Source organism: Onychostoma macrolepis, chromosome 21, assembly GCF_012432095.1.
Source record: "Onychostoma macrolepis isolate SWU-2019 chromosome 21, ASM1243209v1, whole genome shotgun sequence".
NCBI lineage: Eukaryota > Metazoa > Chordata > Actinopteri > Cypriniformes > Cyprinidae > Onychostoma > Onychostoma macrolepis.
In genome coordinates this window covers 21,129,959-21,157,682 of record NC_081175.1, presented here as the reverse complement: position 1 = coordinate 21,157,682, position 27,724 = coordinate 21,129,959, and the positions used below count along the sequence as shown (strand labels likewise).

The window sequence follows — 27,724 nt, the reverse complement described above, 5'->3', positions numbered from 1 at the left end:
GTTTGTTGATTTTAGCTGAGAAATGTCAGTCAGCTCAGCAGTGGAATGGTTTGATTTTGTGTTGAGAGCACCATTTTTTAATGAGACAGATGTTCTTTACAAAAACGAATCTCTGGGTTTACGCAGTAATTTATCTTCTTCCATCATGAATGCTTGTAGTGTAAATCAGTCGGGAGCGAAGCTAACAGACTGTCAGCTTGTCACATAGATCAGTAGCAGCTGGCAGGTTCATTCTGCTGCTAAAATGAGGTTTGAAGACATTGCTGAGAGTTACTGTGTAATCAACGGACAAATACCCACCCATTCCACTATGTCACTGTTTGTAATTGGTTGAATTGACTTTTTACTCTTTTGTGGATTTGATACAGGTGAAATTCTTCAGAACATCAGGTTCAATCTCATGAGGGCAATTTCAGGTCACAGAAAGAAACGCTGACATGTTTTTAAGGAAAAGAATTAAATTTCTTCCATCTTACCAATGATAAAATTCCTTAGATAACATTGTAACATATCTGATACAAAATAAATAAAGTAGGTTAAATATCTTATGGGGAGGTGGGTTTATAGGAATTTGCTGTTACAACATTATGTGGTAGGCCTATATTAAAAAAAAGCTATCTTTGACCACCCTTAATTTCAGGAAAACAGGAACATTCAATTAATAAACAGAGTCGGCAGAAGTAATACTTCCTGTCTTGGCTGTCAGTTCAGCCCATTTTGAAAAGGTCTCTTGTTCTGCCGTGATTTACAGACAAAGAGGAAAAGACTACTGCTAAGAATAGACACAGAATCAGTCTATCAAGCACCAGGATGACAGAACAAATTTAGACTGTATATTGCTGCCTTGCACAGTGTCTCAGACTAGAGCAATGAATCTTGATGATGCCAAAACCAGACAAATGTTTTTTTCCCATTGTTTAACAATTTATTGTTTAATATGTGGCATGTAGCCTACTGTATCATATATTTTAAAAAGTAATTGTTTCAGAATCGTGTCAAATATGTATTTCGTGCACAAAAATATTAAGATGTTGCATGTTTTAAATTCTATTATAGCATTCAGAAATAAATGCTGAACACTTGCTGTAACATATTGACAAAGATTTTTAAACTGTTTATTATAATTGCTAATTGTGACGTTTAATTAAAATATTAAATTGAATGACATTGTTTGGGATAATATCCACAATTCAATACTGCCCTCTTGTGTAATTCTGAGGTGTCTGATTCTTGTTTACGTTGACCTGAATTTTACTTAGTAATAGGACTTCAACTCCCAAAATGCAACAGGGTTTCAGGAAAGGGCGGGGCTTTTGCTTTCAGCTGCATTGTGGGAGCGGGAAAACGCCGCAAATACTCACGTTGGTCAACTGTGAGGTTTTCTGAGAAGCCGTTGATACAAGGTACTGTAATTGCGCAAACCTATTATTTGTAGACTATAGTTTTGTCTTTCACGAAAGTACACGGTCTGGTTGGGTCTGTTCGATGTTTTAGCGGAACAACAACGTCCATTTCAGACATTCATTGTTTGCTTGGTTTGTGTATTCGACTCGTTTGAGACCAGTTTACATATTCTTTGGGAATATGTTCGTTTTGTTATTTAAGTCAGTATAAGCTAACTTTATTGAATACTAAAACTGAATGGTTTTCACGACGTTCCATTTTTATGCGTGGATATGCAATATGCACTGAACATGGTTCCTGAACGAATGATTCTTTTGAGCCGGTTCGTTTTACTGAATCAATAGTATAAAGCGGGACAAGTGTAGTCCGATTCTCGAACGAATTGTTCTAATGAATCGGCTCTTTTTAAGTGACTCGCACTTAAGCATCAGTATTCTCTGAACTCTTTCACCTCTAGTTATTACTTTCATCATGTACGATTAGAGACCATTCTAAACTTGGTGTTAATTAATTTATTTTTGTCTTCAGATTAAAACATGTCTATTGGTGTTCCCATCAAAGTCCTGCATGAAGCAGAGGGTCACATCGTGACCTGCGAGACAAACACTGGTGAGGTGTACAGAGGCAAATTGATTGAAGCAGAGGATAACATGAACTGCCAGGTACTGCTGAATTCATTCTTGATGCATTGTATCTACGTTATCCAAACGTTTACTTTAAACTTAGTTACAGGGAGTCTTGAATAATGAAATTAACTGGGCTTATGTTTTATTTGAATCAGATGTCCAACATTACAGTGACATATCGAGATGGCAGAGTGTCCCAGCTGGAGCAGGTATACATTCGTGGCAGCAAAATACGCTTCCTCATTCTGCCCGACATGTTGAAAAACGCCCCCATGTTGAAGAGCATGAAAAACAAAAATCAAGGTGCAGGAGCTGGAAGAGGCAAAGCTGCTATTCTCAAAGCTCAAGGTTGGACCGTTTTATGGCATATTTGACTTTGTTACAGTAACTGCAGTTATGCTGTGTTTTTCAGTGGTTGCAATGACAAATGTTTTTTAGCTGCATTAATTATTTGTGTAGTCCCGAATGATTTTGTTGGAGCATCCAGTACATTTTAATACCATTAGCAATTAAATCAGTTGCCTTTAAATATAAATTATATATAAATATTAAATTATAAGTAATAAAATTAATTTAAATGTCCTTAAAAAAAGCACTGAGCACTGTTTGTCATTAGTTTAATTGGGTGGCTGAACAAGTTAATGCTTTTCATGGGAAACGCATAAGATGAAACCACTAACTGTTTGTCTTTCCTTTGCAGTCGCAGCAAGGGGCCGAGGTCGAGGAGGGCCAGGAGGAAGGGGAAATATTTTCCAGAAAAGACGATAATGTGAATCCTGTTTCAATCACGGTGTCATTTTGTACAGGTTTTTTTTGTTAATGAGAAATTGTGTGCTTTTTTCTGGTTTGGTAAATTTGGTGATCTTGAAGTTTTGTTGACTTTGTAACAGTTATTTTCACTTTTTTCTCATATAATAAAGTTGTCTAATTATAGAAGAAATCTGTTTTATCAATGCTGCTAAACCATTCCTTAATTGTATCGCACTGCATTTATTAACAGATAAAAATCTAAACCTCACAACACTTAAAGTTTGCTTTATTTTGGTCAGATGAGAGAAAAAGTAGAAGTTGGGAGAAATTAAGACATTTTCCTTTTCTTTTTTTTTTTTTAAATTGGCTATTAAAAATATGGATTTTGTCTCAGGTTTCACTTACAAAGGGCAAAGTTTTTGACTGAAAACAACTGAATGAAAGCAGTTTTCTTAATGTAATTAAAAGTGTGTATATATATATATATATATATATATATGTGTGTGTGTGTGTGAGAGAGAGAAAATAACACTCGCAAAATAGGCAATATTTCTTTAAGACGTTTCACTACCATTTGCCTTTAATACAGCTTCCAAACTTCTTAGAATAGGTTCATGCAATTTTTTAATCGTCTCAAGTAGAATTTTGTCTATAAAACCATGCCAGTTGCTTCAGATATCACGAGATATGTTGGAGGAGGGAATCAGCTTCTCGTACTTGTCTTACAAAGATGTTGAGGTTCATTTTGGTGCTCCAGGTTTTATGACCACACATCATTTTGTTTTTTGCATTTTAGCATTGGAGTCCTGATTATGTACCGCTGTAGAACACACACAAAATATTAATTTGAAAACTGTTAGATAATTTGTCAATCTTCAGCAATATCTAAAAATGGAAGTTTATTTCTTTAGAGTAATGGATAAATGCCATGGTTATCTCCAAACAGATTCCCACTGAAATCAATGTTATCGATTATGAAAGTTCAGCTAGGGCCGTAATTACACCGGCTTAGTAAAAATGGTACTTTGGGGATTTACACGAAATTGAAACAATCGAAAGTTAATTTTTGACGTGATTTAGTGTCAATATGCAGTTGAGTAATAGTACAGGCATTAGAGTGAAGCACAGCGATGAAGTTCAATTAATCAAGCTAATAACCCCCTGGTTGTCCGTTCAACATCAGACGCAGTTCCTCTCGTGGCCGTTAGATGTCGCCACTCCTCTCACATTCACTCACAGCAGAAGCACCTCCGTCCCCCGCTGCCTGCACATCATACCATATCATAAACCGCTACCATTACTGCCAGCGAGCTAACAACATACCCTTCAAAAACAGGATCTTACCAGCGGCCGAGGTAAGGACACAACACTGAACCGACGACTCCTGTTATACCTCTATAGGGCGACATGCGTGAACATGCGTGATCACAATGATTTTATTAATCCTCGGCTGGATTTTCCAAACATCTGTTTCGTAAGAGATGCGTTAGCCAGCTTTAGCAAAATAACAACCAGCCTTAAAATTATTCTCCAAACGGAATCTGCTCTTCGAGCCAGTGTCAGTGTTTACATGAAGCTTTTACAAATAATATGCATGAAATTGCGTTGCACGGCTATTGTGAAGCAGGAGTGATCAAAGCCAACACATCTAAAATTCACATAAGATCAGTTTGGTTATTGGGAAGTTGGGTTATGCATTTTTAGTTTTAATGAGGTGATTTAAAGTATGGTTTCTAAACATTCAGTAAGACAATGTGTCAATGAATTGTAAAATTATTAAATTGTAATTAATGCTGGGAGAGGATTGATGATAAAACAGGGTTGTCAGTTTTTAGTTCAAGTTGATATTGCGAGGTCGTGAAACTACAAAGTGCTTATTATGAGGAGAATTTAATGCTGATCTTTCAACAAATATTCACTTTTCGGTTTTCAAATGTTTACTATACATATCCATCTAAGCGGCGTTGAACATTTCTGATTTAACTACCAACAAAAGTAAAAAAAAAAAAAAAAAAAAAGATAAGAGGTAAACAAGTTGTCTTGATTTTTAGATTATGCTAGGTAAAGCAGATAATTTTGTATTAGAATATATATTAGGCTTTCACGTATTTTATGTTTAATGAAATTCTTGCTAATATTACAAATATATATTATTCTAATATATAGCTAAACGTTGGACAGACAGGAGTGTTAAAAATGACTCCTCTTTATGAAGAAAGAAAAAAGCATGACAGAAAGTTACTGGTTTTGTTTGTGTTTAAAGTTGGCATCATCTATTGAATGTTAAAGTCATTTTTTCCACACATGTATTTGAGAGACAAAAATGGCACCTGTTTTGTAGAATGACCCAGATACCAAAGAATTCAGCATCCTTAATTCATTTTCATCCTGTTTGTTTGACAGTTGACGAGTGAAACCCGTAAAATCTCTGGCTGTGGATCAACATCTAGTGAGCTGCTTGCCTAGACAGTATTTTTGGGCTTCAAAGGAACATGCAAATGGTTCTCATGTCCAAAAATGCTGTCTAGGTTTTGACAGCTATTGTGTGATATTTTAATCCATATGGCTATAATGAAAGGGGATATATGCATACAAGTACATTAGATGTCAGTTGTGCTGCATTATTAACAAATGGTATTTTGTATTCACTGACTTGTTTTCATGTTGCTTGGGTGTTTGGGTCTAAAATAGTTTGCCTTGTTTGGAGAGAGTGGCATAAGACGGTCTCTGGAGGGCTTTTCCCTGTGGAATGAGCCATTCGGGTATGATTTGAAATCTAGCTGTGGGTGAGCTGGATAAAGTTGTTTATTTATTTTTCAGGCCTCGTGCAAAAATGTGATTGAGGTTGGCGTAATTACTTTTCACTTCTTAGTTTATGGAAGATGCATCTAACAGCCAACGCATGGGCATGGGAAATATCCACTGACTTGTATAAAGTGTGGCAGACCTTTTTGTTTTTAAACAGCTTTCAAATTCAATATAACCTAGTACAAGAGATAATGATTTAAACTAGCCCACAGTTTGTAAGAAAAACAACAACAACAGTGTTTTCACTAATGCACTTGCAATAGGAGTCAAAGGGATTTCATTGGAATAAAAACTAAAAAAAAGTAGAAGACAACTTTATAGTTCAAATAAATAATAATTTTGCTCAGAAGGGTTAATTTAGGTACAGAAATATGAGCTGCTTTTAAAACCTGCTGAATATCTTGCCCCCTTCCATTTTAAAGGCCCCAATGTACTCATGGCAAAGTACTTTTTTTATAGAAACATAAAAAACAGTGTCATTGGCGCTTTCAATTAGAATTACAATGTCAATTTCTAATATAAAGCAGCTTTTTACTCATGTCTGACCTTGACGGACTGAACAGAAGAAGGCATTGAAGAACCATTTTGAGTTCCCCAAAGAGCCCTTCAGTGAACAGTTCTTAAACTGAACATTTTAATAATCTAAAGAGCTTTTTGTGTTACCACACAAATTCCCATTTTCCACAAGTTGATATGATTCTTTAGGGTCTTAATGAAAATTCTGTAACATACTTTGGTTAAAATTTCTCAATGGTAGAGTAAAACAACACGCATTTTACCTTGTCAAAAACAGCTCTGTTCACAGCGAGCCTTTTTGGTGCATGTCTCTTTAAATGCTAATGAGCTCTGCTCACCTGACCGCTCTCTGAGAGTCTGTAAACTTTAGCCGCATTCATCGTGAAACTTGCTAACTAGCACATTATTAGGAAATTTGGGCAATTTGATGATTCATAAAAAAACGTATACTCACTTCTGTGGGTGAAGCTGTATCACGAATGATTCGCGCAAACATAGACAAAAGCAAAAGTAATTCTCTGCGTCTTCAGCTTGATGTCGGGAGTAAATGATGACTGCTATGTTCATTATTAGGCTACATCCAACAACAAAACACCTCAATTGCTTAGGAGTCATTCTTGTCTATAACCGCTCCGGCATCGAAACAATGGCGGACTGTTTACAGTTCACTCAGGGTGGGTCTGTGATAAAACGCCAGTGTTCATCAATAGACGTGGGAGGGGCCTGTGTGCAGAACTACGTCACTCTGCCAAAAATTTGAGACACTGCTTATGATTTATTAGGATTTAAAAAACAACACTGGGTGGATTTTTATCATTATAGGGTGGTTGTGAACACACACTCCCAACACACATTTCAGTTCAGACAACTTGTAAAAGTTAATTTTGCATCCGATGAGCGCATTCAAGGAACCATTTGCCAATAAATGACCTTAATTTTTAAGGTTACGAAATCGCCATGGAGCAATGGTAGTTTGAAGGTGTTTTCAAGCCAATGCGAACTTTCTTACTTTGGCAAGCAGGTTTGAACTCCTGAAACGAACTTCATTTTGGCCTAAATTTTGTTCAAAATGGCGTCACACCAGTTCATTCTTTGATTTCGCTTGAAGTGCTGTATATGGGGGTAAAGCCAAAATCATTGTCTGTGGAGATCGACAGCACCCCACAGATACTGTTGTGAGAGCTCAACTCGTTTTGAACCCAAAACTTGTCTTTAAAGGTTAGCATTAAGTCAGTGTGTAGATTATTCCTGCTTCCTCTTGTCCACAGATTAGTACTTTGGTTTTCCCTGTTAAAGCTAATGTTTCGAGGAATGCTGAACACTCCAGATGGTCCCATACGATCAATCCTCTGTGGACCCCTTTCCCTGTGGATGCCCTGTGCATCTCACCATAATAAAGACAACTAGACAGTGGAAAGTCATCTGGTGTAAAGCTGCATCTGTTTGTTTTTAGGGTAAAATTGGTTTCTTGCTGGAGTTCCTCTTGGGTAAGCGCTTGACTGAAAATGGTGGATCTTTTTATGCTTTTGATGTTGTCCTTTGTGGAATCCCTTTAATGTAGACCCTATTTGTTATACATGTGGTCCGTTGGGGTCCATGGCTTGTTTGCTCGTGAGTCCGAGTCTCCATAACAAATGAGGTTCGGTAGGTTGGGCACGTGAAGGAGAAACACTCGCTTTGCAATCCATCAAAGATCGAAGTAGGTCACAGAAGAATGTGGAAACTGCTCTCAGATTAAAATAGCTCAGCCTACCATTGAAGTCAGGCCACATCTTGCCCACATCTACTGTGAATTTCCTGTTCTTGAAAAGAGGACGTGATGCTCTGGGTTTTTTAGATGCTTGCAATGTACCTGTAATACTGCCGCATGAGTTTCAGGTAGTTGCCTGACGCTCGGACTGGATAATGACACATCAATCCCTTTGACTTTCTGCACACTTTCATCATCCCCCCATCAGCACCTGAGCTGACAAATGGGTCGGACATGCCTGGTCGCTCTGTGCTCAGATGGGCTGTCTCTTTGTCATCGATGTAGACAGGAAGTCACTAACGGCGTCCAAACCAGAGACAGACCAGTGATTAAAATCAGATCTGACATTAAAAACGTCTCATTTCATCATAAAATTTCTACTCCGATATCTTAAAATAGGTGATTTATTTGGTTGTGTGCTGCTTTATTAGCCAATGTGTACTAATAATAGTTGACCATTAGTGCTGTGTTGGTACAGTAATGGCATCAGATGTCAATACCATGATACTTTGCTACAGTACTGAATGATTACCTTCAGAGATTGACCAATAATCACTTTTAAATGCAATCAGATCTTTAATAACTACATATGCTACCATTCAGAAGTTTGGGGTCAGTAAGATTTTTTTAAGTTTTGGAAAGATGCTACATTTATTTGATCAAAAATACAGTGAAAACATTAGCATTGTGAAATATTATTACAATGTAAAATACCTGTTTTGAGTTTTAATATATATATTTAATAATTTTAAATATCATTTATTCCTGTGATGGCAAAGCCGAATGTTTAGCAAACATAATCCAGTCCTCAATATCACATGATTATTCAGAAATCATTATAAAATGCATTTGGTGCTCAAGAAACATTTCTTCTTATCAAGGTTGAAAATGTTTTCAGGGCTTCCTTAATGAATAGAATAGAAAGAACAGTGTTTACTTGAAATAGACGGTTTTTCTTTATTAATAAATGTAAAATTTAAATATGCAATTTTAATCTCAAGATAAAGATTAAATAGAAACTGCATAAATGTAAGTTTATTATAAGTGTCATTATAAGTTTAATAATAAACATAACAGTACTTTTGTCTGCTTGACTGGTGATCTGTTTTAAAAATGTTTACAACACAGGATGTTGTGCACATCATCTTGCGTGATGTTACAATCACTTGGTTGTCACTTGTTGTCATATTAATGTCATCTAAAATCCATCATTAATTCTCTTACTGGCTGAATCTCTCAGTGGGTGATGGATGGTGAGAGACAGTTTAATAAACAAGATTTTTACATTTTATGCATAAATGTGTGCTTGCTTAACCATACAAAGGATGACACTTATATTGTTCCTAAGGTGTTCTGCGAGGTTTCTAGCACATGGCTAGGTGGTTGTATTATGTTCTGGGTGATTATAAAGTGGTTTAATTTAAGAGCCTACCAAGTTTCTATTATATTCTGAGTCTCTCTTGTAATGTAATTTTTGATCCGAATGGAGATTTTTGAAAATTGAGGTTATTTCCAGTATGAATGTGACTTTCTTTTTTTTTTTTTTTTTTTGTGAGAAAGCTAGAAAAGCTTGAATCCTCATCAGTGCGTTCTGATTTAGGGTGAAAATGAGTGTCAGGGACACAATAACTTGGGAAATGGATGCGGGAGGGGTCAAAGATGAGGAACGCTGAGAAAAATAGGCTTTTTTTCCCCTGCAGTGTTCTTCCATCTTCCAGCTGTGTGGGTGTTTTGTCAGGAGAACGCATGGAGGCCAGGGCCCCGAGATGATATTACAGCAAAAACATAAGTAGGGATTCGATCGCAGATGAAGAAATGGCAGGGAACGAAACAGAGCTGCAGTGGTTCTCGGTGAATGCGAGCGGTAGAAATGAGGACGGATGGAGGGGGTGGGCCAGCCCACACAAGTTCTCCTTTCTGAACCCCTCAGAGTAATGAATGTCTTTTTTATTGTACCTGCTTATATTTCTCTCATTCTGCGAGACCCACACCTCTCCCACACACACACAGAGAGTCTCCAATGTTCAGAAAATCGGCTCGCCAAAGAAACTACAGCTCTTTGCATGTAAATCAAGGCCATAAGAAAAACGGAGGCTCAGAGCAGAATGGAGATATGTAATCTTTTCGCGCAGGCTTTACTTGAAGCATCTTATATTTATAAGCTTATTAGCTGTATTCACTCATTTAATCTGTACAGGTAAACCATTTTTCAGTGTAATATCATTTTATAACAATGACCTGACTTAAGGACAAAAATGGAGGTTGAGTATATATATAGAGCAAAGGTTTTTTTGAGTCAAGGGATTGTTCCCAGTTCGGCTTTGTCCTAGAATCAGTGTCAAGGAAAACTCAGGAATATCAAGGAATTTTAAAATAGTGATTTTGTAGAATTTTAAAGGTATATAAAATCTAATTTTGTGTGTTAAATTGAGGTGTGTGTGTGTGTGTGTGTGTGTATATATATATATATATATATATATATATATATATATATATATATATATATATATATATATATATATATATATATATATATATATATATATATATATATATACAAACTAAATAAAATTTAGTTATGATCAACTCAAAAATGTAAATATTTTTGTATATTTATGTAATAGATATGTTCATATCAATTCATAATTGGACACTAAACAATTGGATACTAACTATTATATAAATATCAAATATTTATATAATGGCTATAATAATTCTATGATAACAATAATATATAAAATAATACATTATAAAATATTGTTGATTGGGTAAAATTAATTGATTGGGATTGGATATATAAAATATTGAGTTGGCAAAAATAATAATAAAAATGTGAAGTGACCTTAACGGCCATTCCCAAATGATGCTCGAAGTCATTGGTCAAAAGCGCTGACATTCTGTATGACATCTAACATTTTCCAACTCTGTTTTTCCTGCCAGGCGTTGATGGAGGGGCTACTGAGAGGTGTTTGGGAAGGACACTATGTTTCCCTGTGTCTCCTCCTGGCCCTCTTCTGATCCCCCTGCCGCTCTGGGCCATGCTCCGCCCATTCCCCTGGTACAACTGCCCAATCAGCCACTGCCTGACCTGCTGCGGAGCTGTGTTGTGCTCCCTTCCCCATCCACGCGCCTGAGCCCTTGTATCAGCGAGATGGAGTCCATGATTGTGGTGACGGAGTACGAGCCCAGTGATGGCTCAGGGCAGGAGGGCGGAGAGGAGGAGGAGGTGGAGGACATGGACAGCTCAGAAACGCCGGAGCCGGCGTCGTCAGGTCCGGTCCCGCCCTTCCGCATGGCCTCCTGTGATCTTCTGTCCCACACGGTGGGCCGCCCGGAAGCACTCTTCCCAGTACCGCAGGAGCACAGAGGTAGACTGAGCCTCTCCGACAGGAAGCTGTCGCTACAGGAACGCTCGCAGACGCTTTCGTCGCCCTGCGGTTCGCCGGGACTGAACGGACGCTATATTTACCCATCGCTGCCCTACTCGCCAATCACCTCCCCTCACTCATCTCCACGCCTCCCTCGAAGACCAACCGTGGAGTCTCATCGTGTTTCCATCACAGACCTGCAGGTAGGTGGCCGGAGGTAATGGCAGGTGTGTTTGGAAGAGTAGGGAAGTCCCTTACATAAATATCCATTAATTAATGATATTAAATTTAAATGAAATGTAAACATTTTTGTTATTATATAATTAAATTATTTATGTATGTATTATTTAAATTATTAATATCAATTCATTCATAATTACGCATTAAATCTAAATATTAAATATATAATATATATAAATTATTAAGCTTTGGGGCTATAAACTGCTCTTTGTGATCACTATATTTTAAATCATGTAGGCTTGTAAAAATTGCTTGTAGGCTGGAAATAAAATATAGACTTAATATAAATATATTATGTAATATATTATATATATTAATAGCAATAAATTATTATTTATATATAATATATAGACAGTAAATAGTTTATAATAAATATTTTATATAATATAAAATTTACATTATAAAGTAATTGTGTGTGTGTATATATCAATATAAAATATTTTAACTAGTAAATATTATTTATATAATATTAAATATGTAAATGTCATGGAAATAAAATGTAGAAAAGTTTGTAATTATGCTAAAAAATTTATTATATATTTAATATTTAAATTATTAATATAAATGAATTTGTCTCTATATTTTGAGTGATGTAGGCTTGTAAATGTCATGAAAAAATGTCATTTTTCTTCTAATTATGCTCAACTCTAATGTTGCATTTTTTAAAAACAATTTTAATATAATTTATATAATATTTAACATTTAATGAATTAGTAATATCAATTCATGTATATTTAGATATTAAATATTACATAAAACTAAATGTATTATAAGATAATTGATCAAATATAGAAATTGCTCTTTGTGATCTCTATATTCGAGGTGGGCAATGTCTGGAAGGTGTAAAACACAACATCATCTATTTGAACACAACCCAACTGTCTGAACAACACAATGGTTACCATGATGCCTAACAATTATGTAAGCTTATATAATTACACCACTAAAAACTAGACGAATATGATGCTGTGGCCTGAGATCATTTGAGCTGCTTGTTTGAGAACTGATGTTGTCTTTGAGAAGAACATTTCCTTTTCTTCATTCTCTGCACTGGCTTCAAGTCTGCGAGGTTGAGAGGGTATGTAAGGTAAGGTTACAGACAGGAGCAATTACCTTCCTCTTAATGGCGCTTGTCAAGAGAAAGTTCCCCTATAGATGCTTCTGCTTTTCCATTAGGATGTGAAATCAGCGAGAAATGTGTGTAGCTTTAGCTTGTGTACCTTTCTGGGCTCAAGTCAGTGTTATTTTAGTATCATTGATTTACTAGTATCGTTTTTAAGATTTTGAATTTGATTATTTTTATATATATTTTCTGTTTTCAAAGTTTTAGTTGTGCATTTTTGTCATTTTTATTAGTTTTTGTCTATATATTATTTATTCATTTTACTTTTATGTAGTTATTTTAGTCATTCGAATTAAGCTAAACGAAAATGAGAAAATGCCAACTAGCTGAAATAAAATGTTTTTTAATATTTTATTTCAATTTGTTTTAAGTGATGGAAATGTTTTTTATGGTTATAGTTTTTTTTAACTATAATAACCCTTGCTCAGATACTCCCTTGTAGTTTTTCTTCTGCTAATGCTTTTGATTCTTTGAACCTGGAATATTCTTGATGAGAGAATCAAGTTAGCATTTGCTGTGATCTTTGGCCACACAGGCTGAAGTAGTGGCTACAATTCCTTAAAGAAGACCTCAGTGTCATTGATCGATATCGTGTGTTTCTTTATTTCAAAAGGACTGCGTGCAGCTCAACCAGTACAAGCTGAAAGATGAGATCGGAAAGGTATGTCTGTTTTTCATTTATTATTTATGTATAGATCATTTCCTGCTGAGTCTGGGATGAATGAACACTCTGCTGAAAGATTCATTGAACAAACATATTTCAGAACAAACAAACATCTCACATATTTGAGATAGTAAAAATATGAAAAGTAACAAAATACGTGAGGCATATTGGTTATTATTACAAAATTAGCCACATGAAATGATCACACTTTTTCATTTTTTCTGTATCTTGGAAATAAATAGACATGAAAATTAGATTTGAGTTTAAACATTTGGGGTCGGTAAAATTTTAAAATGTTTTTGAAAGAAGTTTCTTATGCTCACCAAGGCTGTATCACTGTATTAAAAAAGTACAGTAAAAACAGCAAAATTGTGAAATATTATTGTAATTTAAAATAGTGGTTTTCTATTTGAATGTATTTTGAAATGTCATTTATTCCTGTGGTGACAAAGCTGAGTTTTCAGAAATGTTTACTGAACACCAAATGAGCATATTGAAATTATTTTTTTGCACACTGAAGACTGGAGTAATGACTAAAAAAAATTAATTAATTAATATTGGTGTAATAATTTGGTGCTCAGGAAACATTTCTTCTTATTATTATCAATGTTTAAGCAATGTTTAATGTGCTATATTATATCTGTTAGTGGAAACAGTGAAATAAATCTTTTCAACATCATAACTGCCTTTACTGTCACTTTTGATCAATTCAAGCATCCTTGCTGAATAAACGTATCTAAAAATAATAATATAATATAATAAAAATTAAACTTAAACTTTTAAACTGTAGTGAATATGAGAATAAAAAAGTTATACTAGAGATAACTATGTTTTCTGGTACAGGGTACCATGGTAATAGAGTTTGAAATAACTTGGAATATTATTTAATTTCATAGTATATGAATATGGTAATTTTGTGACACCATAGGATAGATCAAAGTTTCATGATTAGAACAGAATGAATTAGATACAAAAGTACCATGTTTTACCATGGGTTTTTTTTTGGACATGGCATCATGTTAATGCTACGTTACACACTATTTTGAAGAGTTCTTTGTGAACCATGTGTACCATAGTATTACCGCAGTACTTTTTTCTAAGAAGAGTACACATAAGCGCATTTAATGAATTTACTAATAAAGCAGTATACATTGTAATGCAGTAAAGCAAGTGAAGGGAGCAGTGAAGTGTTTTCACTGTTGCTGTTCCACTAAGCTTCATCTCTTTTCGAGGGCATGGAAAACTGTCAGCTTGGATGGGGAGATTCCTGCTCTGCTCTCATCTCTGTGTCTGAGGGTTGGATTCCCTGCTGGAACGGCAATCTGCTCTCCCAGCTGGGACCTGTGTGTGTGTGGGTTTGAGAGAGATAGAGACAGAACAGAAGTGGAATTATGCCTGTCTATGGCATTCATCATGATGCCGGCTGTTGCCTACTGGCTTGGTTTGGTTTACATGTTCTCCAGTTAATCAAACGGCACAAATGCTTGGCCACTTTAGCCTCCTGTTTCCCACCGTTTTTGCATGTTACTGAGTATGTTTGTATTGCAATTTGATCCATTTACAAGTTGTCATGACCGACGCACCTTGTTTTCCCGATAAAGGGCTCCTATGGAGTTGTCAAGCTGGCGTACAATGAAGATGACAACACGTACTATGTGAGTACACACTGATGCAACACACTCTCATGATCTTGCACGAGTATATACACACTTCATGTATGAAGAGTAAAGAGCTAACATCCTAGTGTTATCAGTAATCATTAAATTATGAGTGTTGAGGTCATCTTCAGCAGCCAGTCTTAAAACGGTCACATAGACACTGTCCATTGAGAATAGGTTCAAAAATCATAATTATGGTGCAATTTTAATTGAAGTAAAATGTATTTAAGCACTAGTGCATCAAAACAAAGAGCAAAGCATACCACATAGAATGATGGGAAATGTAGAATTTCTGCACAAGCCATGGACTCATAATCCAGCTAAATTAGTAGTCATTTCATCAGTAGTCATACATTACTTCATCTCTATTCTCACTGTTGACTAAATGGCTGTTTCTTACTGTATTCATGGCCAAAAATATCGGCACCCTTGGTAAATATGATCAAAGAAGGCTGTGTAAATTAATCTGCATTGTTAATCCTTTTGATCTTTTATTTAAAAAATTCACAAAAATCTAACCTTTCATTGGATAATAAGAATTTAAAATGGGGGGAAATATCATTATGAAATAAATGTTTTTCTCAAATACACGTTGGACACAATTATTGGCACCCCTAGAAATTCTTATGAGTAAAATATCTCTGAAGTATATTGCCATTCATATTCACAATTTTGAGCACTCCAGGGGGATTATGAACATGGAATTATCCAGCCATGGCTTCCTGTTTCACAGAAATATAAATAGGAGGGAAAACAAAGCCCAAATTCCCTTAATCATTCATCACAATGAGAAAAACCAAAGAATATATTTCTGATGTGCAGCAAAAGATAATTGAGCTTCACAAATTAGTGAAGTGGCTTTAAGAAAAGAGCTAGAGCAGTGAAAATTCCATTTCCACCATCAGGGCAATAATTAAGAATTTCCAATCAACATAAAATGTTACGAAACTGCCTGGAAGAGGACGTGTGTCTATATCGTCCTAATTCACGGTGAGAAGGAGAGTTTGAGTGGCTAAAGACTCTCCAAGGACCACAGCTGGAGAATGAACTGAAGAGAAGAAGCACCAACATGGAGCTGGGAATCTAAAGGGTCTGGAGTGATTCTGGATGAAGGAATGGTCTCTGATCTCTTGTCAGGTGTCTCTAACCTCATCAGGCATTATAGGAGAACATTTAGAGCTGTTAAACTGGCAAATGGAGGTTTCAAAAAGTATTGAATAAAAGAGTTCCGTTAATTGTGGCCAATGTGTATTAGAGAAAAACATTTCCCTCCATTTTAAATTCATATTATCCAATGAAAAGTTAGATATTTGTGAATTTTTTTTAATAAAAGATCAAAAGGATTAACAATGCAGATTTATTTTCACAGCCTTCGTTGATCATATTTACCAAGGGTGCCGATATTTTTGGCCATGACTGTATATGTATATATGTGTGTGTAAATATTTTACATTTGTAAATGTCCTAATCTTGATTATTATTATTATTATTATTAATTAGTTAATTATAGTATTATTAGCATTATTAACGTGTATTAATAATAATAATAATAATAATATATTGCTGTAATATTTCGATATTAACTTCATTTTCATCATTCCTCTGATTATTTGCTTTTTCTTTACTTAAATTTATTATTTGTTGCTTATTTAATTTAAATTTTTTGTGTAGTACTCTTCATACAGAGCTGGTTTCTTGAATATACAGTTCACTATGGCATCAAAATGAAGAGATAGATAGATAGATAGATAGATAGATAGATAGATAGATAGATAGATAGATAGTCTTAAAATACTATTTTATTTATTTTTATTTTTGGGGATGTTTTTATGAAATGGAAAATATTGATAATGATTATGAACATGCTATGATAATAATAATAATAATATGTTGCTGTAATAGTACAATAAATGTTAACTTAAAATTGTTCAATCGATTAGTAGTATTATTAGCATTATAACAATAAATTGCTGTAATATTTAAAAATGATTGTTATATTATTGGGATTTGATAAATAATTTAATTTTAATATGAAATAGAATATCTTGATAATGATGATTATGAACATGCTGTAATAATAATAATAATATACTGCTGTAATATTACAATAAATGTTAACTTAAAATTGCCCAATCTCTGATTCATTTTTGCTCGTTTTTTTTTTTTATCCTAATTTTTGGGGCAGTTGTAGTCCTCACTCAGTACTGGTTGTAGAATGGGGCATATGTCACCCAGCGCCAGTAATGACACTGGATATCTGCTCTCACTCTCTCATTCTCACTGCTCTCCACAGGCCATGAAAGTGCTGTCCAAGAAACGACTGATGAGGCAGGCTGGGTTCCCGCGTAAGTGTCTGCTTTAAAGCAGATGGAGCGCTCAGCGGGGTTTATGATTGAGTGTATGTGTGTATGAAGTTGGGGGCGCAGTTTCATCAGCTAGCAGAATGCCCAATACTTCAACCTTTTACATGATTTCCTCTTGTGCTGGTTTAAATAGGCAGACCTCCTCCTCGTGGGGCAAAATTGGCCCCTGAGGGCCCCCCTCAGCCCAAGGGCCTCTGGAGCGTGTTTACCAGGAGATAGCCATCCTTAAGAAGCTTGATCACCCTAACGTGGTTAAGCTTGTGGAGGTGGGTGCTTGTATTATCAATATGCAGCCAAAGGTGTAATTTATACACCACTAGTGCCACCAAGTGTAATAAAAAAAATTAATAAAAAAAAGACTATTTTCAAACAGGTTTCCTATCGTCTGGAAAAGAAAGTCCACCTTTAAATCTATTAAACTTGGAAGGGGAAAATTACACACCACATAATAAATTTAACATTAATAAAAATAATGCTGTGAGGGTTATAAATAGAGTTTCTTAAATGTTGTACACTTCAAAAAAAAAAAAAAATAAATAAAGAATCAAATGTGTAATTTGTGCACCACCAAGTAGAATTAAAAAATTATGACTATGTTCAAACAGGTTTCCCCAAACACTTCCACCGTTTAAACAGAAAGTCCACCTATACATTTATTAAACTGGGAGGGGTAAAGTATTTTAACCTTGAAAAAATTGCAAGCATCATATTAAATTTGACATGAATAAAAATAAGGCAGTGAGGAATCAGTATTTTTGCTTTATTTTCCCATAAAAATGTACTATAGTATAAAGATGCATTTATTTTTAAGCAAAATTGCATTAAATATTCAAATAAAAAATAGTATTAATTAATTAAATTATATATAATTAAAACAGAACCAAATAAAAGTATACCAGAAAAAAAAGTTGGTTTTAGGATATCTGAAAAAATATTTTTACTGGAAAATAAGACATTAATACTGATTACAAAAATAATTATTTGCAGTCTACTGATATGTAATGGGCAGTTAATATTTAGCCAATAAAAACACTGAAAGAAAGTTTTTCCCTAAAAAGTCAACAAAACTGGGTTGTAATAATTAGATGTTGATGCATGTTAATGTTAATGCAGTCTGTCATATTGAATGAACTGAATTTCTATCCGTCAAACCCTTGTTTTCATTTACATCAAATAAGGCATAATATAAGGTCTATGCTGACTGGTTTCATTCCTTTTCTAAACCGCTTTGGTTTTTTTGCGCAGGTGCTGGATGATCCAAGTGAGGACCATCTGTACATGGGTAAGTCTGGCCAGATACTCATCCTCTTGGCAGATGCTAAACACTTGCACATGCACAATTTATTCTACTTTTCTGTGCTAAATGTATGCGAAATCAGAGAAGGTAATGCAAAACGTCCTAACTGTTTCCTGTGTGCTTTCACAGTTTTCGAGCTTGTCAAACGAGGGTGAGTAAGCATGTTATTACTGATTGTAGCGCTGGCCCATGCTGTGCTAGTGTCACTCTGCTAGAGAAACTGTGTCTCATTCCCCATGTGTTTGCAGAGCAGTGATGGAGGTTCCTACTGATAAGCCCCTGGATGAGGACCAGGCACGCTTCTACTTCCAGGACTTGCTGAGAGGAATCGAGTATTGTGAGTGCGGGAATTCAGCTAATGCTTAGCAGTGTGATCAATACTCATGATTGTTGCTAATACATCCAGATAAAAGGACAAGATGCATTTTCATGGCCTCGTGCCATTGGCTGGACACTGGATAGTCTAATGGAGCCAAACTTTTAGACTAAAGTCTTGTATCTAAATATCTTATTCTGGCCAACTACCTACTTAGCATTTAGTATTATTTATATATTATAGGATTTATTCATATTTTGAATTAGCTTTTATTTTTATATTTTCAATTTTCAATATAATTTTAGTTTTCATGTTTAGTCCACATTGCCTATTCTGTCCAAGAACTGGCCAATTAGCAGTGTTATTTTAGTATTATTTATAAATTATTATTTATTTATATGCTTTATATTAATATTTGTATTTTATTATTATATTTGTATACTATTACTGGATATTATTTGTATACTATGTTCAGTTTACATTTCATTACTTTTATTCCATTAGTCATTTTGTCATTTTCATTAGATTTTGTATATCTTTTATAGTTTTAATTTGTTTTATTTCAGTTTTAATTTTGTTAGTAATTTTGATACTTAAACTTCTTTTATTTCAGTTGTTTGGCAGTACATTTTTAATTTTCATTTAAGTTTTTCATATAATATTTATATATTATTTTATTTCGGCTTTATTTCTATCAATTAACAAAACCTTTTTTAATAGTTATAATTAATATATAATAGATAACAGCACAGGACAGGAAGAAGCCATCTGAATGACATTTAAAGTAAATGTGTGTACCCATTCTCTTAGAAATAGCATACAATAGTTAATGATTTAAAGTGATGGCAACTATTCATCCTCAACAGTACATTACCAGAAAATCATTCACCGGGACGTCAAGCCTTCTAACCTGCTTGTGGGGGAAGATGGCCATGTTAAAATTGCCGACTTTGGGGTCAGTAACCAGTTTGAGGGAGCGGATGCCCTCCTGACAAGCACAGTTGGGACGCCAGCGTTTCTCGCCCCAGAGACCCTCTCAGAGACCCGCAAGAACTTCTCTGGAAAGGTTAAAAGCTCTGTTGCTAATATGCTGTCAGTCTTTCTGTCAATATTGATTTAATCAAGTTACCATCATGTTTTTACAGGCTCTGGATGTGTGGGCAATGGGAGTCACCTTATACTGTTTCATCTTTGGAGTGGTACGCCCTGTTTTGACCTTCGTATATATCATGAGCTACGCACAGTAAACAGTAACAATTCTGCAAAACTGTTCAAGAAAAGTGTATGAAATGAATTCTTTTTGTTGCGGTCTTTGACTTTATTTTCTCACTCTACAGTGTCCGTTTATGGATGAGCGTATTTTGAGCCTCCATCAGAAGATCAAGACCCAACCGGTGGAGCTTCCAGAGAAGTGAGTATTTCTCTTGAGCCTGAAAGACCTTCCCCATCCTGATGTTCTGATGTTGATTTTTGTCCCACTTAACAGCGCGGACATATCAGATGACTTAAAGGACCTTCTGTTTAAAATGTTGGACAAGAATCCTGAAACCAGAATTACCGTCCCACAAATTAAGGTCAGTGTGACTTTTATTTCACTGATGACGCCACCTTCGAGTTTAACAAAGCACTAGTACTAAAGTACAACAATACTAGCCCTCTTTTATGATTGGCCAGAAAAATAAACAGTTTTGGCTTAGAATCACACTATTGGTTGACGTTTGGTTGTTTTGCATGTAATTGTTTTGGAACCATACATACTACCATTCAAAATGTTGGGGTCAGTAAGATTTGGCTGATAGTTTTGAAAAAAGTCTCTTATGCTCATCAAGGCTCCATTTATTCAAAAATACAGTAAAAACATTAATATTGTGAAAATATTATTACAATTTAAAATAACATGTTTTATTTTAATGTTCTTTAAAATGTATTTTATTCTTATGATGGCAAAGCTGAAATTTTAGCAGCTATTTTTTTTAATTTTTTAACTGTGATACTTTTTTTCAGGATTCTTTGATGAATGGGAAGTTCAAAAGAATTGCATTTATTTGACATAAAAATATTTTGGTAAAAAAATGCACTTAATGCATTCTTGCTAAATAGAAGTAATAATTTCTTTCAAGAAAAAAATCTTACTGACCCCAAATTGTTTGTACATGGTAGTGTTATAATTAGCCTCCATACTTCAAATGGACCAAAAATAAAACCGTTCCTTATTCTTAAAAGATGATTTCAAAGCACTTCCTGTGTGAATATAGGACACTCCAGCTGCTTAGACAGAGTCTTGAGTTAATTAATGATATCAAAGCAGGATTTCTTTTCCGTTGTTGTTGTTTTTGTAGGTGCACCCATGGGTGACGCGGCACGGTGCTGAGCCCCTCCCCCCTGAGGACGACAACTGCTGCAGCCTGATAGAAGTGACAGAGGAGGAGGTGGAAAACTCTGTCAAGCACATCCCCAGCCTGGCCACCGTGGTGAGATCGCAAGCCCCTGGTGGCCTATTTAGACAACCTAATTCTGTTTTTATGAATACTCATAATGTATTCAATGCTAATAACCTCATCAAATGAATAAACAGATTAATGACCCACACAGATTACAGCCCAGCGCCTGTTTTTGGAGTTCTTATTCTTGCTGCATGCTCTCTGCTTCAGATCTTGGTTAGGACTATGCTGCGCAAGCGTTCTTTTGGGAACCCGTTTGATTGGGGCCGCAGGGAAGACAGGAGTCCCGCCGCACCAGGACACATGCTATCGTAAGTCTTCCTCATTAGGGATGGGCTATATAACTGGAACAAACTTCCTTAGCATAGACTTGGAACTCTGCAGTGGTTTCAGTGGTCACAGACAATTTTAAATGCTTTGCCTAGCTAGTGATTTAATTACTCTATGCTATTTAACTACACTAGGTTATACTGTAATATGATAAGGATAGAGCTTAATTGTATTTTCAGGTAAAATAGAGCTTAATGTCTATGCAACATTTCCACAGAAAATAATTTTGTCTAGTTTCTGTCCTTTTATTAATACTTTTGTTCAGCAAGGATGCATTAAATTTATCAAAAGGGACAGTAAAGACATTTTAGAATGTCACAAATATTTTGATTTCAAATAAATGTATCACACTTTAACAGCTCAACTGTTTTCAGTATTGATAATAAGAAATATTTCTTGTGCAGCAAATCAGCATATTAGAATGATTTCTGAAGGATCGTGTGACATATATTAAAATAGAAAACACCTCTTTTAAATTGGGATATCTCACAAATGTTACTGTTCTACTCTACTTTTGATCAAATAAATGCAGCCTTGGAGCATAAGTGAATGTTAAAAAATCTTTTGAATGTTTTTACACTAAACCTTCAGTAAAATGTATTATTTAACTTCTTAAGTTGTCTTAATTATCTTTTTAAGATGAGACTACATTTCTTGGTGAATTAACTCTTTGTGTGTTTCTAACAGTTTCTGTGTGTGAAGTTTAATCCAGTGATTTGCTAAATTAATGCATCTCTGTCAATTAATAAATTCATGTTCTTGAACTTATACATCACACATTGGATTATGAAGCCAAAGCTAAGAATGGTCACATTAAACATGTTTATTGTGTTTTCATTTAGCTTACAGTTACCAAGCTAACCGATTAGCCTGCTACGCTAAAATACTTTACTCAAGATGTTTATGGCCTTGTTTCAAACAGCATACTTAATGTGTATTCTTCACTTGTGTGTATCCATAAAGTCCACAAGACCATGCTGTCCGATAAGGTACTACATTTGAATTTTTGAATGTCATTTTTGTTGGCTTTGATTGCTTCTATTGACTTCATTAGTAAGTTGCTTAGAATAAAAGTGTCTGCTAAATGACTAAGTGAACCTACTTAAAGTAATGTTCTATATAATATGAGTGTGTGTAATATGAATGAAATCCAGACGTAATACATCTGCCAGGTTGTCATTGCTGTCGTCGCTTCACTGCCATTCACAAATCCTCTGCAGCTGCCTCATGGGATAGTAAATGGATCAGATACACCCGAAGTAGTAGTTCATACGGGTACTTTTCGCATAATGTCTAATGAATACTGTGAATTCAGACATCACATACTGTTTCTCACCATCTACATAGTGGGAAAGTGTGCAGTGCATATTTGAACAAAGCTAGAGTCATTTTTATCATTTTATGACTCATGAGTGCCCCCTTTGCAACTATGTTGAAGCTTTCATTGCAGTGCTTTGCTAGGTTGATTACTACCTAGCAAAGTAACAATATCTTGTAATAATAGCTTTGCTAAGATTGTTAAAGGGATAGTTTACCCAAAAATGAAACTTCTTACTTTACTTAGCCATTGACTTCCATAGTATTTTCTTTCCATACTGTGGAAGTCAATGGCTACCGTCAGCTGTTTGGTTACCAACATTCTTCAAAATACCTTCTTTTGTACTCAACAGAAGAAAGAAATTCATACAAGTTTGGAATGGCATGAGGGTGAGTAGAATTTTCATTTTTGAGTGAACTATCCCTTTCAGAACCTTTCAGGTTTTCAGAAACCAAGGGACAAGCACAAATTATTTTCTGTGGTAATCATTAGCATATTTGAGTTATATTTAGCATGAAATATTCCTTTAAGGCTCTTGTTTAGTCATGTTTTCAGGAATATTTGATAGAAACGCTCCGATTTAAGAATTCTCACGTATCCGCATCTCTCCTGCCGTCTAGAAAAGGGAGAGCAGGGAGTTTGAAATACTGCCGCAATCTCAGTACCCCCAGGTAAAGCTCTGCTAGCCTGTTAGCGCTCCACCTATGTCCTGTTCACTCTCCTCCACCTATATTATATGTAGGAGATAATGGTCATGCCCATTTTGAATGATCTGCACTTAAAAGGAATGGTGTGGTGTTTTTTTAGCATGCTCAAAACTATCATTCAGATGGCTTAAAGAATAACAAGCTATTCGCTTGTGTTTTCCTACCTAATGAATGGCATTTCATGCATGTAATATATAAAATATTCATGATATGCCCTCTTAAAGAACCTTAGTAGCTGTACAGGCTACTTTTAATAATCAACCCTTAGTACATCAAGCATATTTTGCATGTAATGTTTAACAGATAAAACAAGTTCATGTATGTCCTGTAAGTTCATGGGCAGTTCAGGATGATGTTTTCCAGGTCCTTCTATATCTGCATGCCCCTCATGCATAATGTCAGCAACAAAAAAGGAGAGGAGCATCCTGATTTGCCGCCCAGCCATAGTAATTTTTTTACCAGGACTCTGATTGGTTTGTTGGACTTTGGTGCATTTTGCATGTGGTGCCACAGTCCCGGGCTTCGCAGTACAACCCCTTGCAAAAACATGGTAGTCAGTCACTTTCATGTGCCTCCTTCCGACCCGAGCATATGACTGATGCGATGCCATGCTTCCCCCCTCCCACACCCCTCGCGCTGTCTTAATTTACCTGCTGCCTAACAATTCTAGCCGCACTTAACAACAGTCTGCATTGCCATAGACAGGTTGACACGCCTGGAATGTGCGGTTATTTTCAACCTCCACATTTGTCTGTTTCCTAGGAAACAAGAGAGCGAGGAAGGCATGCGGAGCATGGACCTGCCCTTCGTGGGCGAGGATGAAGTTCTTTCCTGATAGTTGTGGGCATCTTGCTCGGGTGAAATGCGCAAGGATGGGGCTGTCGTGGCTGCCGGAAGGCCAGGATATGGACCTGGGGCGTGGACGGAAAGATGGAAGGAAGAAAGGAAGATGCTTTTGTTGGGTTGTTGATGTGGAGTGTGCGCACCCACTCATGCATGCATTTGTACAGTCCACAGCAGCATGCACTGTATCTGTCCGCCCAGGTCTCTGCCGTCTCTCAGGACCTGTTTTCTGTGTGCGCGTGTGTTTCTACTCTCCTCTCCGGGCACGGAGACTCTGCTTTACTCCTCTACTTCAGCTAGGGGGCGCCACCGCAAGGCTAAACAGAATTTTTTAGGAAAAACTGTACAATTTCTTAGGTTTGTCCATCACTCAATTATTAAAGAGACGTGCTGCTTTGTGGCAGTTTTACAGATCTTATTAGAACTGAATTTGACCGTAATAAAATAAAGATAGCTCAGACTTTCATCAAAAATTTATTTATTCTCAAAAACAAAAAAAATCATCTTGAAAATCAGATTTGTTTGGTTTAAATAAAATAACATATATAAATAAAAAATCAAGGCAAATAAAATAATAAATAGCCTTTGCACATTTGCAGACAATAACCTTTAAGTAGTTTTTAATGCTTAATGTCTTTCCATCACTCATTAATTTGAGAGGCATGATATGATTTGAAAATGATAAAATAAAAAATAGCTCAGACTTTCATCAGAAATTTATTTCAACTTAAATCTCAAAAAATCTGGTTTGTTTGATTAAAAAAATTAAATGAATTTACAGTAAAATATACAGAAATTAACACATGAAATAAATAGCTTTAAATCCTTAAAATTCTTTAAAATTGCTGACAGTAACATCTAAAATGTACTTATAAGAAGAAATTTATGATTTCTTCATTTTTTTTTTTCCATCACTGATTAATTAGAGGGACTTCATTGCAGTTTTACAGATCTCATTAGATTAACTGAATTTAAAAATAAATGAAAAAAAAAAAAAAAACTCAGACTTTCTTCAGATATTTCAACTTTAGCTGGAATTCTTTCTCAAAATCAGGTTTGTTTAAGCAAATTAAGTAAAATAATACAAAAAAAAAAACATAATTTTTTAATTCAAATTCTTAAAATTTGCAGTCAGGAAATGTGTATAAATGTAGTATGGAAACACTTCAGGATGTCATTTAGGGAAAATGCAGATAAGTTTGTGTGTGTGTGTGTGTGTGTGTTTGTTTATATATCAAATCGCACAACTTTGTGTTTATATTATAATGTCAGCGCTGTAGATGGCGAACAGGACCAAACCTGGAAACTGTCTCATTTTTTTTTAAACGACAAAGCCCAAAACCAAGAAATGAGAGAGTTACATAGCATGTTTTTGAATAGTAGGTTAATTATTTAGGCCACAAATAACCTTTAGGGAATGCCACAATAGGCATTGTGACATGTCTTCTTGTATGTAACATGACCCTTTTAATCATGAAGCTAACAGTTTCTTACTGTAATTTCACTTCCTTTTCCTGTGTAGGATTACCAAAATGCCATGTAGTAGTGCATTTCGACTTCGTCATGATCAGAGCGAGTTCGTTATCGGCATTTCTATATAGGACGCATACTCTATGAAGTTCTTAAGGAAATACAATAACTTTGTGCAATCTATGCATGACTTTTCACTTAAGGAATCAATGTTTGTCAGTCTGTTTTGACACAAATGTATGCCTTACATTTTCATACTCATAACTGTAGCATAGATCATCAGTACATGTGTAGAGTTTTTTGGTACGATAGAATTGTAGATAAAGTAGAATTGGAAATTTTAGAAAAGCTGTTCTAGACAGTGTAGAACTATAGTAACTCGCTTAAGCTCAGTTTTAAAGTTAGCAAAAATAGTCCAAAGCCCTGTTGAGATTTTCTCAATGTGCACTACGGTCATGTATCTCCTGTGTTGATTATTTTTCTATGATTGTTTGTTTGTTTGCTCTATTTAGCGGTAGTTTCAAAATGTCAGAGTGATGGTGCTTTTCCACCACTGAAATGAATAACATAGCTCATGCTTCCATGTATCAGGGGAGTCTTTTCTGCACAAGTAGGTTGAATGTATGTTGTTGGTTTACCTTGTAACTCTATAAGTCAACTCTCTACCTTCTTGTTTTTTCCACTTTTTAGTTTTCCTGCATGTTAAACTCTGCTGTATTTTATAGTACTTGTTTTCTGTGATTTTCTTTCTTTCTCTTTAAGACTTTTGATTTGAATCTTTTGTGTAGGTACTATTACTATGCATAAGAAATCTCACATTGTGGTGCAGTTCTGGACTGTGTAAGTCAGTCGGTTGGTCTCTTGTGTATGTTGGATGTTGATTGTTGAAGGAATCTTGTAATATTGACTTAAATATGCATGTGCACCGACCGAAGCTGGTTATACAATATCACTACTGTATATGTAAGTGGACATTTTAACAGATTTTAATGACCTTTAAATAATATATTCAGGACCAGAGAAGCACCGTTCCCCTTTTTTGATTAAGTATTTATAGGGAAAATCTGAGAAAAAAATCTTTGCACATTAGAATGTTTAGCAGAATTCAGATGCATGTTTAGCGAAATCCTCCATAACCATGTTTTCTTCTGTACAATCAAAACTACGAGCTAAATTCACCAGCTGAAATCAAAGACAGCATTTTTCCGTTTCCTATGTACAGCCGCTTTCTCAAATACTGACACTGCAAATGGTACGTTGAATAGAGGTGTATTGTATATTGAAGGGAACGCTGTACTGTATATTTATAACCCCTTAATTCCTCATTCCTCACTGTTTCTGCCCAGTAGTTCTTGAAGGGCTAGAGTAAATGTTTGCATCCATATCACACTAGCGACAGCATTTGAGCACTGTTGAGAGGACTGTTTACAGGGATGTTACATAAATGCATGCCGTCACAATCACGCAATTTCATTCAGCATGTTTTCGAAGCATGTTTGAGCTCTTTACAGCATCCTCTGATCTCATTGCTGATCATACTATATATTGTATCCAGTTGATTATTTGAATAAATTAAAGTTGCCTTTACTTTTGTTTTATTTTTATTCATGTATTATTAATAGTAGTAGCATGTAGAGTCGTAATAGTATTGTTTTGACATGGTTAAAAGCCTTCAAGTCTGCAAAATTGTAACATTTTCTGTTAACATTTAACTTGTAGTAATGTTGTTTTT

The 27,724-nt window shown here is 35.3% G+C and overlaps 2 protein-coding genes across 2 annotated transcripts; both read left to right on the top strand.

Annotated features, from left to right (window-relative positions):
• The first annotated feature begins 1,291 nt into the window (after window positions 1-1,291).
• Window positions 1,292-3,059, top strand: snrpd3l (small nuclear ribonucleoprotein D3 polypeptide, like). Its single transcript, XM_058759094.1, has 4 exons — window positions 1,292-1,403; window positions 1,933-2,066; window positions 2,186-2,378; window positions 2,731-3,059. Exons 2-4 carry the CDS (start codon window positions 1,941-1,943, stop codon window positions 2,796-2,798), a joined length of 387 nt encoding a protein of 128 aa, XP_058615077.1. The 5' UTR covers window positions 1,292-1,403; window positions 1,933-1,940; the 3' UTR covers window positions 2,799-3,059.
• A 920-nt stretch (window positions 3,060-3,979) lies between these two features.
• Window positions 3,980-27,579, top strand: LOC131528550 (calcium/calmodulin-dependent protein kinase kinase 2). Its single transcript, XM_058757780.1, is given in 17 exon segments — window positions 3,980-4,135; window positions 10,795-11,425; window positions 13,199-13,246; window positions 14,851-14,904; window positions 17,201-17,252; window positions 17,404-17,457; window positions 17,460-17,536; window positions 18,516-18,718; window positions 18,816-18,904; window positions 19,750-19,949; window positions 20,029-20,082; window positions 20,221-20,294; window positions 20,370-20,457; window positions 21,223-21,354; window positions 21,535-21,635; window positions 23,593-23,643; window positions 24,442-27,579. Coding segments are annotated over 16 exon segments (1,938 nt in total). The 5' UTR covers window positions 3,980-4,135; window positions 10,795-10,837; the 3' UTR covers window positions 24,515-27,579.
• The last annotated feature ends 145 nt before the right edge of the window (window positions 27,580-27,724 follow it).